Source organism: Myotis yumanensis, unplaced genomic scaffold, assembly GCF_028538775.1.
Source record: "Myotis yumanensis isolate MYYU_CA2020_CCGP unplaced genomic scaffold, mMyoYum1.0.hap1 SCAF_3, whole genome shotgun sequence".
NCBI lineage: Eukaryota > Metazoa > Chordata > Mammalia > Chiroptera > Vespertilionidae > Myotis > Myotis yumanensis.
Genome location: NW_027223754.1, coordinates 28,299,017 through 28,313,770, shown reverse-complemented (window position 1 = coordinate 28,313,770; position 14,754 = coordinate 28,299,017). Strand labels below are relative to the sequence as shown.

The following is a 14,754-nucleotide window of genomic DNA, read 5'->3' as shown; positions in this document are numbered from 1 at the left end:
CTCCTAACATCTTGAATTCCAGTGATATTAATGCCATAAATTCATCATCTATTACAATTGCTATTGCAAATAGTACATTGTAACGTACTATTTACAGAGGTTTACCTCATTTCATTTTTATATTACTAAAAAAAAAGAATCAAATTTTTCTTAAAATTTTTATTAAGTTTTTTAACTTTGAATAACCTGCAATCTTTTTTCCTTCTATTTTAGATGGAAAACAGCAGAAAAATGGTTTCTTGATGCTTTGGAAAAAATTAAAGCAATTGGGAATGAGGTATTTTATGTAATATATATAAATACGCACATTCGTAAGTATGTTTATTGAATGAGGAAAATAATATAGATAATCTGTCTTGCTTAGAAAAAAGTAACCTAATACCATATAATAACCTAATATTTATCATAACAATTGTCAGGCAATCAACTGTTTTACTTCATGGTACAAAATGAATTTGTTTCTAATTGAGAGGAGGGCAGGTGTTGGCTGTGTGCTCTAGTTTTGATATGTGGGAGTAATCAGAATATATTTGATGATTATTTGATACAAGGAATGTGTGATGACTCGTGGAAACTGGTGGGCACTGCAGCACGTGACATAATATGTCCTCTAGCACCCCAAAAGAGCCTCATCTTTGATAAATGGTTAAATATAGCAGCTGATCCCACTGAAATGGGGCTAAGTGTCATTTAAATTCAGACCTATTATTGTTTTTCCTCACCTTGTACTTAACATATATTTAGACTATTAACTATTTGAAAAATTTACTAGGTTCTATTGTATGAAAGACGTACCCCATGAATTGTACTCATGAATTAACCTTCCATCTAGCATGGATGTGTATATACTATATTATTTTAACAGTTTTAGATATTGTAAACTTCTGTAGATAAGGAATTTGCATGTTTCTACTCTCTGGTTCCTGAATCTTTTTACTTGTACCTATTTGGTTTTATTCTGTTCTGTTTGCCACTTGCCAGTTACATACTTGGGCATACTTGCCCACAGTCCACATCTTCTTTGGTCGTAGTTCCTCCTTGCTGAGACAGATACAGCTCCCTTGGGCTTCCTGTCAGGTGGCAGTTCACCTGTCCCCATAGACACCGCTTTGTTTATTTTGGTCTCTTCTTACTTGTCATATGAACTTAAAAACACTGTATTTCTGTGTGTTTGCACATGTATGTATATAAACAGGTTCTTCCACAGCACAGTCTTGGATGGACTGGATAATACATGTGTTTTTGTTAATATAGGGTTGCTACTTAGCACCTTGCCAGTTTTCATACAATTGAATACCTTAGGACCTTGGTACTCAAACTGGACCAGCCGTATCAGCATTACCTGGGAGCTCATTAGAAATACAGAATCTCAGATCTACTGAATCAAAATCTGCAGTTTTAGCAAGATCCCCAGGTGATTTCTCTGCACAGAAAAGTTTGAAATGCACTGTCTTAAATGACACTTAAAATTTAAACCAGGGGTCCTTAAACTATGGCCCGCGGGCCACATGCAAATACAAATATTGTATTCGTTTCTGTTTTGTTTTTTTACTTCAAAATAAGATATGTGCAGTGTGCATAGGAATTTGTTCATAGTTTTTTTTTAAACTATAGTCCGGCCCTCCAATGGTCTGAGGGACAGTGAACTGGCCCCCTGTTTAAAAAGTTTAAGGACCCCTGATTTAAACTATATTATTTGATGATCAGAAGGCATTTTAGGAGTCTACAGAAATTTGAAGTAATGGTTTTAAGTACAAAAACACAATACCATTAAACTCAGAATTTCCATTAAAACATTATGTGAAAAGGGGAAAACATTGTTTGACTTTAGTTAATCAACTGCTGAAATGTCAAAATAGCCACAGGAAAGCAGTCATGCTTAAGAATCATGAATTCCAGTGATCCACTGGTTGGGCTCAGTGGATTGTGTCAGCCTGCGGAATGAAAGGTCCCAGGTTCGATTTTGGTCAAGGGCACGTAACTCAGTTGCAGGTTCACAGGAAGCAACCAATCGATGATGTATCTCATATCGATGTTTCTCTCTCTCTGTATCTCCCTCTCCCACTCTCTCTAAAAAATTCCTCGAGTGAGGATATTTTTAGTAGTAGTAAAAAAAAAAAAAAGAAGAAGAAGAAAAAAAAGAATCACAGAGAGTTTGTTTTCATTCAAGTGGGCTGGGCCTCCCAGTACCAGGCTCAGGAGAGTTAGAGAGAGTGGCTCCGATCTGTGTATTCATTTAGTTCAGACTTACTTAATGCATATTGACTGTGCCCTAAGCTCTAAGCTAGGCATTGAGAGGCAATAGGGAATTTGTTTGATATTTCCTGCCCTCAGATCGATTGGGGAATTCAGATAAGTAAATTGGCAATAAGTTTGTGGTACAAAAGGGCTGTGATTGAGGAAATAAAGAAACCCACATAGAAGGGCAATTAACCCAGATTTGGGGGTGGGTCAAGAAAGCCTGGCTACATCCTACACCTCAGTCCTAAAGGATGATTGATGTTAACCAGGCAAAAGTAAGGAATAGGGTATTTCAGGAATAGGGAACGGTGTGTGCAAAGTTGGAGCTAATTTAATATGGCTTGGATTTTGAGTTCACAGAGAATGTCAAGAAATGGAGCAGAAGCTATTAAGGGCCTAGAAGGTGATGTTAAAGTCTGCACCTTATCCTGAGAGGGTGAGACAACAAAAGGTTTAAGAAGGGCAGCATGGTCAGACGTGTCTGATTAGGGCCCAGACAAGACTTTTTAATGGGTGGTTGTAATTATACCAAGAAGGCTGATAAACAAGCCTTGGTGATTCCTTGGAGGGGTCAGGTATGACATGGGTGCCATGTACTGTGAGGGCACTCAGGAGGAGGTGAGGTTAGGGAGCTGGGATGGCAAGAGAGAGACGATAAGAGTTTAGCATGTGGCTCATTGAATTTGAAGTGCTTGTGAGATTTCTAAGTAGAAATATTTAGTAGACAGAATATAAAGTTCTAAGCTGGAGATATAAAATTTGAACTTCTTCAACATAGATGGGCCCTATGACAAATTGTGCTAATAAAATAATGTCCTCGGGGCCCTGGCCAGGACACCTATAAGAATCAAACGATGAATGCAAAGATGGGTGGAACAACAAATCTATGTTTCTCTTTCTCTCTCCCTCTCTCTCCAAAATCAACCAATCAGTAATTTATTTTAAAAATGTGTTTTTCTTAATTGATTTTAGAGAGAGAGGGAGAGAAAGAGAGTAACATCAATGTGAGAAACATCAAGCGGTTGCCGTCTGTCCCTGTCTCTCCCCCCAAATCTCCCCCCGGCCCCCAGTCTGGGGACCCATCCCCCAGGGACCAAACCCTCAAGGACCAAACTCACAACCTGGGCATGTGCCCTGATCAGGAATCAAACTGGCAACCTCTTGGTGCATGGGGTGATGCTCTACCAACTGAGCCACACCAGACAGAGCGATACATAAATATTTAAGTAAAATAATAATATCCTCAGGAAGTCTCAGTAGTAGTAAAGAAAGATGGAAAAAACAGCAAATACTCCTGCTTAGTGCTGTGCAAGCACCAGGAGAGAGTCCAACTCCCATAGATGAGTGAAATAATGCAGTGCAAACAGGTCAGGCTGAAAAGTGACGTCTGGAAGTCATGGGTGTGATGTTGCTGTGTTTCAGGTAACTGTTGACAAATGGGAACCTTTGTTGAACAACTTGGGGCATGTCTGCAGAAAACTTAAGTAAGTGAAGTATTTTCAGAAATATTCCTGTGACTGAAAGTGAACTTAATTTTGTGTAGCCTTTTCCATATTTTTGTGGAAAAATAGTTGTTTTTGTTATTGCTAATTTGTAGTAATATATAATTTTCAGTAATCTTATAATTTTTAGTAATAATTTTTAGTACTATATCAAGAATTATAATCACTTTTATTTTCTTAGATTAAATAATTTTTAATGTTCAAAATTAATTTAGAAGAATTAGGATAGTATAAACCACTAGAGCCCCAGTGCACGAAATATGTGCACGGGTAGGGTCCCTAGGCCTGGCTGGCGATCAGGGCCGATTAGGTTCCCCACCTCCCTGCCTCCCTGCCTCTCCCCCTCACTCCCTCAGCACCCTGCAACTACTGGTCGCCTGCCATGTTCGGTGCCATCCCCTGGTGGTCAGCGCACGTCATAGCAAGCAATCGAACTCCTGGTCAAACTCCTGAGGGGACAATTTGCATATTAACCTTTTATTATATAGGATGTTTACATTCTATCTCACTGTTTTCCGCTTGATAACAGTTTTGTGGTGTGAGAAACAGATGGCAGTTGCAAATAGATTCTTTGGTCCTAACCAGTTTGGCTCAGTGGATAGAGTCAAGGGTCCCAGGTTCGATTCCGGACAAGGGCATGTACCTTGGTTGCGGGCACATCCCCAGTAGGGAGTGTGCAGAAGGCAGCTGATCAATGTTTCTCTCTCATCGAGGTTTCTAACTCTATCCCTCTCCCTTCCTCTGTAAAAAATCAATAAAATATATTTTTTAAAAAATGAAAATAGATTCTTTAGTTAAATGAGTTTGGTAGACTCTAGGTTACTCAAAATTTAACGGGTTTTCTGTTTCAGGATTTCTTGGGAGTCTTTACTCTGTATTATGAGCTGCAACATTTCCCAAACTTTATTGAGCACAAAACCTTTTTTTCAGAAAAGATTTTACAGGGAAAGTATTCCAGAGAACTTTTGAAAATGCTCTTCCAAGTAACTCCTTTTGACCTTAAAGCAAACCTCTTGAGTTGCCTTTCACCACCTCTGGTGTAGGAGGTTTGACTTCACATAAAGAGGCCTTGCTGTGTTATAGGGCACAGGCCCAAGTGTCAGGGATTAGGTGCTGGCTCCAGTCTCCTACTAAGCATCCGGAGGAATGCAGCAGTACCCCTGCAGGAGTACCCTCAGCTGGCTGAGCAAGCAGGCAGGAAAGTACATGTCAAGGAGGTGTTAAGATACGCAAAAGTGGATATGAAGTACTGTTATCAGTTAACAGTCTAGACCAGTGGTTCTCAATCTTCCTAATGCCGCGACCCTTTAATACAGTTCCTCATGTTGTGGTGACCCCCAACCATAAAATTATTTTCGTTGCTACTTCATAACTGTCATTTTGCTACTGTTATGAATTGTAATGTAAATATCTGATATGCAGGATGTATTTTCATTGTTACAAATTGAACATAATTAAAGCATAGTGATTAATCATAAAAACAATATGTAATTATATATGTGTTTTCCGATGGTCTTAGGCGACCCCTGTGAAAGGGTCGTTCAACCCCCAAAGGGGTCGTGACCCACAGGTTGAGAACCGCTGGTCTAGACTGTTATTCTAGTACAGTGATGGCGAACCTATGACACGCGTGTCAGAGGTGACACGTGAACTCATTTTTTTGGTTGACTTTTCTTTGTTAAATGGCATTTAAATATATAAAATAAATATCAAAAATATAAGTCTTTGTTTTACTATGGTTGCAAATATAAAAAAATTTCTATATGTGACACGACACCAGAGTTAAGTTAGGGTTTTTCAAAATGCTGACACGCCGAGCTCAAAAGGTTCGCCATCACTGTTCTAGTATAGGAAAGTGTTTATGTTTTTAATAGGTATTCTCATCTTAGACTTAGTATTTACTACTTTTACTGTACTCACTAATTGTTTTATCTCTTTCTTCCCATTCTCCTCCCCTCCCCAACTTCCTCTCTCTCTTCTCTCACAGAAAGTATGCTGAGGCATTGGATTATCACCGTCAGGCATTGGTGTTAATTCCGCAAAATGCATCCACCTATTCTGCCATAGGGTATATCCATAGTCTGATGGGCAACTTTGAAAATGCTGTGGACTATTTCCATACAGTATGTCTTTTGTTTGTACCTAATTTTAAATCTGGTTAACATTTACCACTTAAAAAAAAAAAAAGATCTTTTCTAGGCAATGTTTTGTTACTTTGCCATTTTAAAATTCTTTAGGTGACCTTATATTTTATTCTTTGCAGAGAAAAGTATGTTGTGCAATATTCAATAAATTAGAAACAAATGTGAGACTTGTCTTATGTGTGCAGTGAGATATAGTAGTGTCCAGTGAAGTCTGTCAGCCCAGTCTGAGCTGGGCGTTATTCTAGGCAGGGAGTTTGTGTTGCACAGTGAGAACCCTTTGGGAATTCTAGTGGGTTTTTTTAGTCCATTTATGAGTTATAATTAATTTCCTTAGATCACTTAAACATATGAACAAAACAATATGCATTTATTACAAGGAAAGAATCTCTCTTTAATCCATATGCTGTGCTTCATCAAATCTAAGATGCCATTAATAAGCAAGTTGACCACAAAAATAAAACAAACACTGCCACTTAAACTTTAACATAATTATTTCCTGTCAACTGTTTTGTACTTAAAACATGCTCTGTTGGATATATTAGCATATAGATTTTTTTCAGGGATCACTCAAGTACCAACATAAAAAGAAAATATAAGTGAAATAAATAAGATATTCAGTTCTTCACATTCAGAGTTTGGTTCTTCTAAATCACTTTTGTACCAGGTGATAACCCTGTTTTCCCAAAGTAGTGTCTTGGTGCCAGCACACCCTGCTATTGACTCAGGTTCCTTCTCCAGCGGTGAGGAACATTTTTTCTGCCAAAGGCCATTTGAATATTTAAAACATCATTCATGGGCCATACAGAACTATCAACTTAAAAATTATCCTGCTATATTTGGTCAAACATTTAATTAACTCACCCCTAATGCCTTGGCAGGGCCAGATCAAATTATTTTGCTGGTCTAGTATGGCCCGCAGGCCAGATGTTCCCCACCCCTGTTAGCCAAAGACATTGACTCTGCAAATTTTATGCTGTCAACAGAAAGTTTTAGACAACAGCCACAAATCTTATGTCTTCTGTGTCTCCCCTCACAAGGTTTGTGATCTAGCCTGTGCCATTAACTTGGCCACTAAATCACAGGGCTCCATGTGGACATAAAGTTTTTAAAAATTTTTTGGAGGAGGGGAATTTTAAACGTAAAAAAATACAGAGAATAGTGTAATGACCCTTCATGTACCATCACCCAACTTCAACATTCATTAACTCATGGCTACTCTTGTTTTAGCTGTATCCCCACTAACAACCTCCCTCTACTCACACCCGAGATTCCCTAGAGTATATTGAATTCAGTTTAGCAAGAATATTTTAAAATAAAAGAGAAAAAAATATATTTTCTTGTAATAACCATGCTGAATCTTTTCTGGCAGGCCCTTGGACTTAGGCGAGATGATACATTTTCTGTTACAATGCTTGGTCATTGCATTGAAATGTACATTGGTGATTCTGAAGCTTATATTGGTAAGATTACAATTATTATTATTGATGTCATAGTCCATTTTATAGATTGTTATATATCTCTGTTTCGGTTTCTCAAAATTTTGTGTGAGGTTCTAGGTTTATTTTTCCTACCATTCTAACTACATTAATATCAAGAAACTCCCTTTTTTTGTTGTTAGAACAATGCTGTGAGAATTAATGACTCATTAAGTATTCATTGAGTTTAAAGTTGGGTATTTGCTATATGCAAAATACTATTACAGAATATGTGCAGAGCACTGTGATATATAAGAATTAATTTAATTGCATAATGGAAAAATCTTAGAGACATTTTTCTAATAAAGGGCTCTGGCCTTAATATTTTATAATGCAGGATATAGCATATTTATATTTTAGTAGAATATTAAGTTGGTTTACATTCACACTACAGTGCTCATAATTTTTTAAATTATTTTTTATGGCATTGGTGTACTTGGACACTCATTTATTTATAAACATTGTAAGGTAAAGAGGATACAGTGAGGTTAAATCTTGAGTTGTGGACTTTGGAATAGGCAAATATTTCTTTAACAGAACATAAAATCGTAGAGGGAAAAATGTTATTTGGGCTTCAATACAATTAAGATCTATTTGTCAAAAACACAAATATTAAGAGAGTGAAAAGGCATGTGATATACTGAGAGAGGTTATTCATAATACACAGACTTGTCAAAGAACTTGTGTCTAGAATACAAAAAGTCCTACAAATCAGTAAGAAAAAGTTTAATCGAAAACAGGCAAAGTACTTGAACAGGAGCTTCACCAAAGAGAATATCCATATAGTTACAAAGCAAATGAAGATGCTTAATATCTTACTTATTAGGGAAATGAAATTAAAACCATAATGAGATAACACTGCCCATCTGCCAGAATAGCTAAAAATTAGAAATACTGATAGTACCTAGTGTTGGTGTAGTATAGATACAGTACAACTAGAACTCTTGTATGTACTTTATTATCAGGAGGGTTATAAACAGATAAAACTGTTTAACATATCTACTAAAGTTAAACAGGCCTATTATATCAGTTATCTGTTGCTGCTTAACAAACCACTCCAATAAAAATGTATTATTTTTCAAAGTTGGCTCTTGATGGTCTCATTCAGTTATGCATCTATGATCCGCAGGCATTTGGCAGGGCTGATGATCTGAGATGGCTTCATACACAGGTGGGGGCCTCAGCTGACACTGCTGGGCCTCTCCATGGTCTTTTATCCCATTTTTTCATAGCATGGTGGTCTCAGGGTTCTAAAGGTCAAGAGGTAAAATTCCAGCCCTCTTTAAAGCCGGAAGTTACACAAAATTACTTCATCACACTCTCTTCATCAAAAGGAGTCATGTGATTAAGTGCAGCGTCAGCCTGGGAGGGGGTTATTCAAGAGTGGCAAAGGTGTCAGGAGGTGTGACTTATTAGGGCATTACTGACCTTAATATGTAGTGTTCTACTCCCAAGTATATGCCCAACAGAAACAAGGGCCTCAGTAAGCCCAAGTTCACACATAAGATTGTTCTTAGCTTTATTCTTTTTTTTTCTTTTTCTTTTTTTAATAAAAATATACTTTTTATTGATTTCAGAGAAAATATACTTTTTATTGATTTAATAAAAATATACTTTTTATTGGTTTCAATGATGAGAGAGAACCATTGATCAGCTGCCTCTTGCATGCCCTCCACTGGGGATCGAGCTCGCAACCCGGGCATGTGCCCTTGACTGGAATCGAACCTGGGACCCCTCAGTCCGCAGGCTGATGCTCTGTCCACTGAGCCAAACCAGCTAGGGCCTTAGCTTTATTCTTAAAAGCATCTAATTGGAAATAACCAAAATGTCCACCAATAGGTGAATGGAGAAATAAATTATGGTATACTTATACAAAAAAATACTACACAATTAAAATTAAAAAAGGACTAACTACTAAATCATGCAATATAGATGAATTTCACAGATTTTGACAAAAAAAAACAATATTTACTGATTAATATCATTTATATGAAGATTAGTAATAAGCAAAACTAATCATTGATGATGGAAACATCAAAGCAGTGATTACTTCTGGCTTAGAAAGAGAAGTATTCACTGGAAGCAGCATGAGGTAGTTTTCTTGGAGCCAGCAGTGTTCTGTTTGGGTCTGGTGGTGATTATGTGGGTTTATACATATGTGAGAATTCATCCAGCTGTGCACACTTTGTGGTTTGTAGGTTATGACTCAGTTTTTTAAAGTTTAAAAAGGAAAAAAGAAGCTTGACTTCTGGCATCCTGAAGAACCTAGGTTGAAATCTCAGTAGCCCTGTGGCTTTGGGGCACATCTGAGTATGTTTCTTTACTTGGCCAAGTTGTGAGGCTTAAATGCAAAATTCCTATACAGCTAAGTGAGGTTTGGAGATACAATACTGAGTAAGGCAGATATTTTGCCTGTCTTCACAAAGGTAATGATTTTACAGAGGAGATTTCCAAGTCTACCGTTCCCTACACTTAGAAGTCTCCTCTATGATTTTATGTCCTGTACTACTTTTTATTTTATTGAGGTGTAAATGACATGTAACATATAAGTTTCAGCTATACAACATAATAATCCAATATTTGTATGTATTGCACAATGAGCACCACAATAAGTCTAGTTAACATGACACTGTACATAGTTACAGAATTTTTTTCTTATGCTGAAATTTTTAAGATCTATTATTAACTACTAGAGGACTGGTGCACGAAATTCAAGCACTCGGGGTGGGGGTGGGTCCCTCAGCCTGTCCTGTGCCCTCTCACTGTCCGGGAGCCCTCGGGGGATGTCCAACTGCCGGCTTAGGCCCAGGCCGGCAGTTGGACATCCTTAGTGCTACCACGGAGGTGGGAGAGGCTCCCACCACCACCGCTGTGCTCGCCAGTCATGATCCTGGCTTCTGGCTGAGCGGCGCTCCATCTGTGGGAGTGCACTGACCACCAGGGGGCAGCTCCTGTGTTGCGCGTCTGCCCCCTGGTGGTCAATGCACATCATAGCAACTGGTTGACCGGTAGACTATCTGCCCCCTGGTGGTCAGTGCAGTGCACGTCATAGCAAGTGGTTGAGCAGCCTTAGCATATCATTAGCATATTACGCTTTGATTGGTTGAATGGACGACCGGACACTTAGCATATTGGGCTTTTATTATATAGAACTAGAAGCCTGGTGCACAAAAATTTGTGCACAGGCGCGGGAGGGGGGTCCCTCAGCCCAACCTGTGCCCTACCACAGTCTGGGACCCCTCGGGAGATAACCACCTGCTGGCTTAGGCCCGCTCCCCTGTTGGCAGATGGCACGCCCAATCCCGCAGTGTCTGCCCCGTCTCCCCCGGTCGCAGATGGCAGGCCCGGATCCCACACTGAGGCAGGTGGCGGCTGGGGATCATCCTGCCGCCAGCCCCAGGCGGGGCGGCGCAGCAGGATCTGCCTGCAGTATGCAAATTAGCCACCATCTTTGTTGGCGGTTAATTTGCATATCGCGCTGATTAGCCAATGGGAGGCGTAGCGAATGTATGGTCAATTACCATGTTTGTCTATTATTAGATAGGATAGTCACCATGATGTACAAAATAGTACAAAATAAAAATATATTTTTAGAAGGCTTATATGTAATTATCAAAACACCTATTAGTTTGTACAATTGTCATGTGTAAAATTGTCATGTTTTTATGTCAGAAATGATTGAACCTCATACATCTGTTGAAAGTCCTTTCTTCATTCTAAAGATTTTGATATGTGGAAAATATATTTCCCTTCACTGTGGCTTTTATATGCATAAGACTTGTGTCTATACCAATGACAAAATGCCAACAGGCAGTTCTTATCTGTCAGCCAAGAAAAAAATGCCCACAGGTTCCTTTCATTATGTAAGTGGTTTTGGGAATGGGATGGCTATTGAGCCATGCTAGAGTTTGAAACTGCATGTACTTCTAGAAGCCTTCCCAGTTGTCTCTTGTGATAATAAAATGAAATAAAAAAGGAGGAAAATGATTGCAACATTTTTTCCTTCTGAGCTTTACTTGTACTCTTAAAAGTACCATTTGACTTACATGATAAAGGCTGTGTTATGTAATAATGGAAATGACAGTGAAATAATGGAATTTCTTATTTTGTTCTTATTATGGTGTTTCTTTTTAGGAGCAGACATTAAAGACAAATTAAAATGTTATGACTTTGATGTGCATACAATGAAGACACTAAAAAACATTATTTCACCTCCGTGGGATTTCAGGGAATTTGAAGTAGAAAAACAGACTACAGAAGAAACAGGGCTTACACCACTGGAAACCTCAAGGAAAACTCCAGATTCCAGACCTTCTTTGGAAGAAACCTTTGAAATTGAAATGAATGAAAGTGACATGATGCTAGAGACATCTATGTCAGACCACAGTACGTGATTCCAAATGGGTCCTGACTTTGTTTTGTCCTAGCGTAGAGTAGGTCAGTCAGTGTTCCTCACATCTGTGTCATGTCTTAAGAATTTCCCATTTCTTAACATGAATCCAGACCATACTTCTACATTTAGGAACGGAGACCGGCCTTAAGAGACTGCATAGCACACCTTTGCAGCAGATATTTTCTGATCCTACAAAATAGTTATACATAGTGGAATAAAGAAGGTAAAGCATCTATTATGTCTTTTTTTTCTTTTTCAATAAACTTTTATTTTGGACTGGTTTTTTATTTAAAGAAAAACTGCAGATAGTACAGAGAGCTATATACCCTTCACTAGCTTTCCATTGTTAACATCTTACATTACCATGGAACCTTTGTCATAACTAAGAAACCTACATTTTTACGTTTCAAGTAACTAAACTCCAGGCTTTCTTTGTATATCACCAGTTTTTGCATTAATGTCCTCTTTCTGTGCCAGCATCCCGTCCGGGGCCACACTACACAGCTGTCCTGTCTCCGTAGGCTCTTCTTAACTCAGACAGTATCTCACATACCTATTGTCTTTCCTGACGTGGAGGGTTTTGAGGAGGACTGGTCAGATATTGTGTAGAATGTCCCTCAATTTGAGTTTGTTTCGTGTATTTCTTATGATTGGACTGGGGTTATGGATTTAGGAAAAAAAATACCCCAGATATAAAGTAATTTTCTCATCACATCATGATTGGGGTACACGATATCAACTTATCACAGATGATATTAACCTTTATCACTTGGTTATGATGGTGTCTGCCAAGCTTCCCCACTGTAAAGTTACTGTTTTTCCCTTTCCAGACTCTATTTTTTAGAAGCAATCACTAAGTCCAGGCGACCCTCAGTGGGACCAGGGGGTTTAAGCTCTACCCCCTAGAAGGGTACATTTGCACATATTATTTGGAATTCTTCTGTAAGAAAATTTGTTCTCATTTATTCAGTATGGATTCATGGATGTGTATTTTATATTTTATATTTTAGGTTATGATCCCATGCAGTATTTATTGTGTAGCTTTAATTATTTCAGCTTTGGCCATTGGAGATCTTCCAGCTTGGCGCCTGTGACATATCCCATCCAAACCCACAACCTTGGCAATCAGGATGCTCTAACCAACTGAACTATTTGGCCAGGGCTAAACACCAAAACTTTATTTTAACCTAAATGCATCCCAGATATTTCTACCTTCTCAATGTGGAAATACAATGGCTAAGGTAGAAAAAAATATCCTATATAACAAAAGGCTAATATGTAAATTGACTGAACAGCTGAACGACCAGTTGCTATGACACGCACTGACCACCAGGGGGCAGACGCTCAGCGCTCCGTGGCAGCACTAAGGATGTCCGACTGACAGCTTAGGCCCACTCCCTGTGGGCTTCTTGACTGTGAGAGGGTGCAGGCTGGGCTGAGGGACAGCCCTGAGTGCACGATTTTCATGCACCAGGCCTCTAGTGTATAATATATAAGAAAAAAATACTAGCTCTCATTTTGTGAGGCCCCCCACCAATGAGGCTTTCTATAAATGAGGAATCTGAGCACTGTAATGAGGCAGCCAGGCCCCATTCTCTCTCAGTTCATCACAGAGAATGTCAGTTTAATGCAATGATGCACTTAAGAGACCATAACCTGCCCTCTATTTAGACTCAAATAGTGTATTTTGAGTTTTTCTTACCACCCCCCCCCTTTTTTTTTTTTGCTATAAATATATTTTTATTTCAGAGAGGGAGAGAGAAATATCAATGATGAGAGAAAATCATTGCTTGGCTGTCTCCTGCATGCCCCCTACTAGGGATTAAGCCCACAACCCAGGCATGTGCCCTTGTCTGGAATCAAATCTAGGACCCTTCAGTCTGTAGGCCGATGTTCTATCCATTGAGCCAAACCAGCTAGGGCTTGAGTTTTTCTTTTTAATGGACTTTCTACCTCTGTCAGGCATCACATGTACCTGCCTTTATGCCTCCCCTTCTCTTTAGCTGAGGTTAGAAATTCAACTGACTGAACTTAATATAATCATTTTAGAAATAAAAATGAAGGTACTTTTTAAACAGTTTGCTCACTAGACCAAACTATTTCTTCATTTAGTTTCTTCATTGTTCATCTATGATTTTTTTAGGTTTCTGGAAAAGCAAACTCCTGATAGTGAGCCATTACCACATTGACTTTAAGACACAAAAGGCAAAAGCTTAAAGACATTTGACTAAGCTGCTTTTTAGATCAACAATTTGATACCATGATTTAGACTTGAGTGTATCAAAAAGGCAATGTGTAATTGTACTGCCAGGTATTTTTCTGTTACTACCCAATTCTCTAGTATCTTATAATGATGCATAGTTTCCTAAAAAAGCATCCTTATCGCCAACTTTAAAGTGGTCATGCTGTCATCTTCAAAGGAAAATGGGAGTGATATGGTCTCCAGCTGCCGTAAGCCACTATCATCCATCATTTAGACCTCTGCTCCCAGTAAAACAGCCTTTCCTATGACAGACATGTACCCCAGGACTACATTTATGGGTGGAGTATTCAATTAAGCCAGCGATTTTCAACCTTTTTCATCACGTGATACACATAAACTAATGACTAATATTCTGTGGCACACCAAAAAATCTATTATTTTGCTGATCTGACAAAAAAAATAGGTATAATTTTGATTGATTTGCAAAATAATAATAGTAAGTACCTACACTTTTTGCTCCAAAGTTACTTTTTAAAAAATCAGGTCCTATACTTGTATATAAAAATTTCTGGTACCAAGAATTAACCAATCAGATGCAACCATATGGGACGTGACCAATAAGATGCAACACCATTATATGACCTATATATTTATGGTTCAAGACAGGGCATTTACACTGGATGGCTATTTTTTTGGCTGTTGTCATTTTTTTTTAACAATCTAAGGGAAAGGAGGTCAGTGCCCTTGACTAAATAGTCAGGTATTGCATGTTTTATAAATTCTTACAGCACGCCTA

At 38.5% G+C, this 14,754-nt stretch overlaps 1 protein-coding gene across 1 annotated transcript in view; it reads left to right on the top strand.

Annotated features, from left to right (window-relative positions):
• Window positions 1-12,031, top strand: part of CDC16 (cell division cycle 16) — a 37,313-nt gene extending 25,282 nt beyond the window's left edge. The window contains exons 14-18 of the mRNA XM_070408536.1: window positions 214-277; window positions 3,664-3,725; window positions 5,731-5,866; window positions 7,257-7,347; window positions 11,497-12,031. Coding sequence (XP_070264637.1) covers window positions 214-277; window positions 3,664-3,725; window positions 5,731-5,866; window positions 7,257-7,347; window positions 11,497-11,756 — 613 coding nt within the window. The 3' untranslated portion in view covers window positions 11,757-12,031. The remainder of the gene's footprint in view (window positions 1-213; window positions 278-3,663; window positions 3,726-5,730; window positions 5,867-7,256; window positions 7,348-11,496) is intronic.
• The last annotated feature ends 2,723 nt before the right edge of the window (window positions 12,032-14,754 follow it).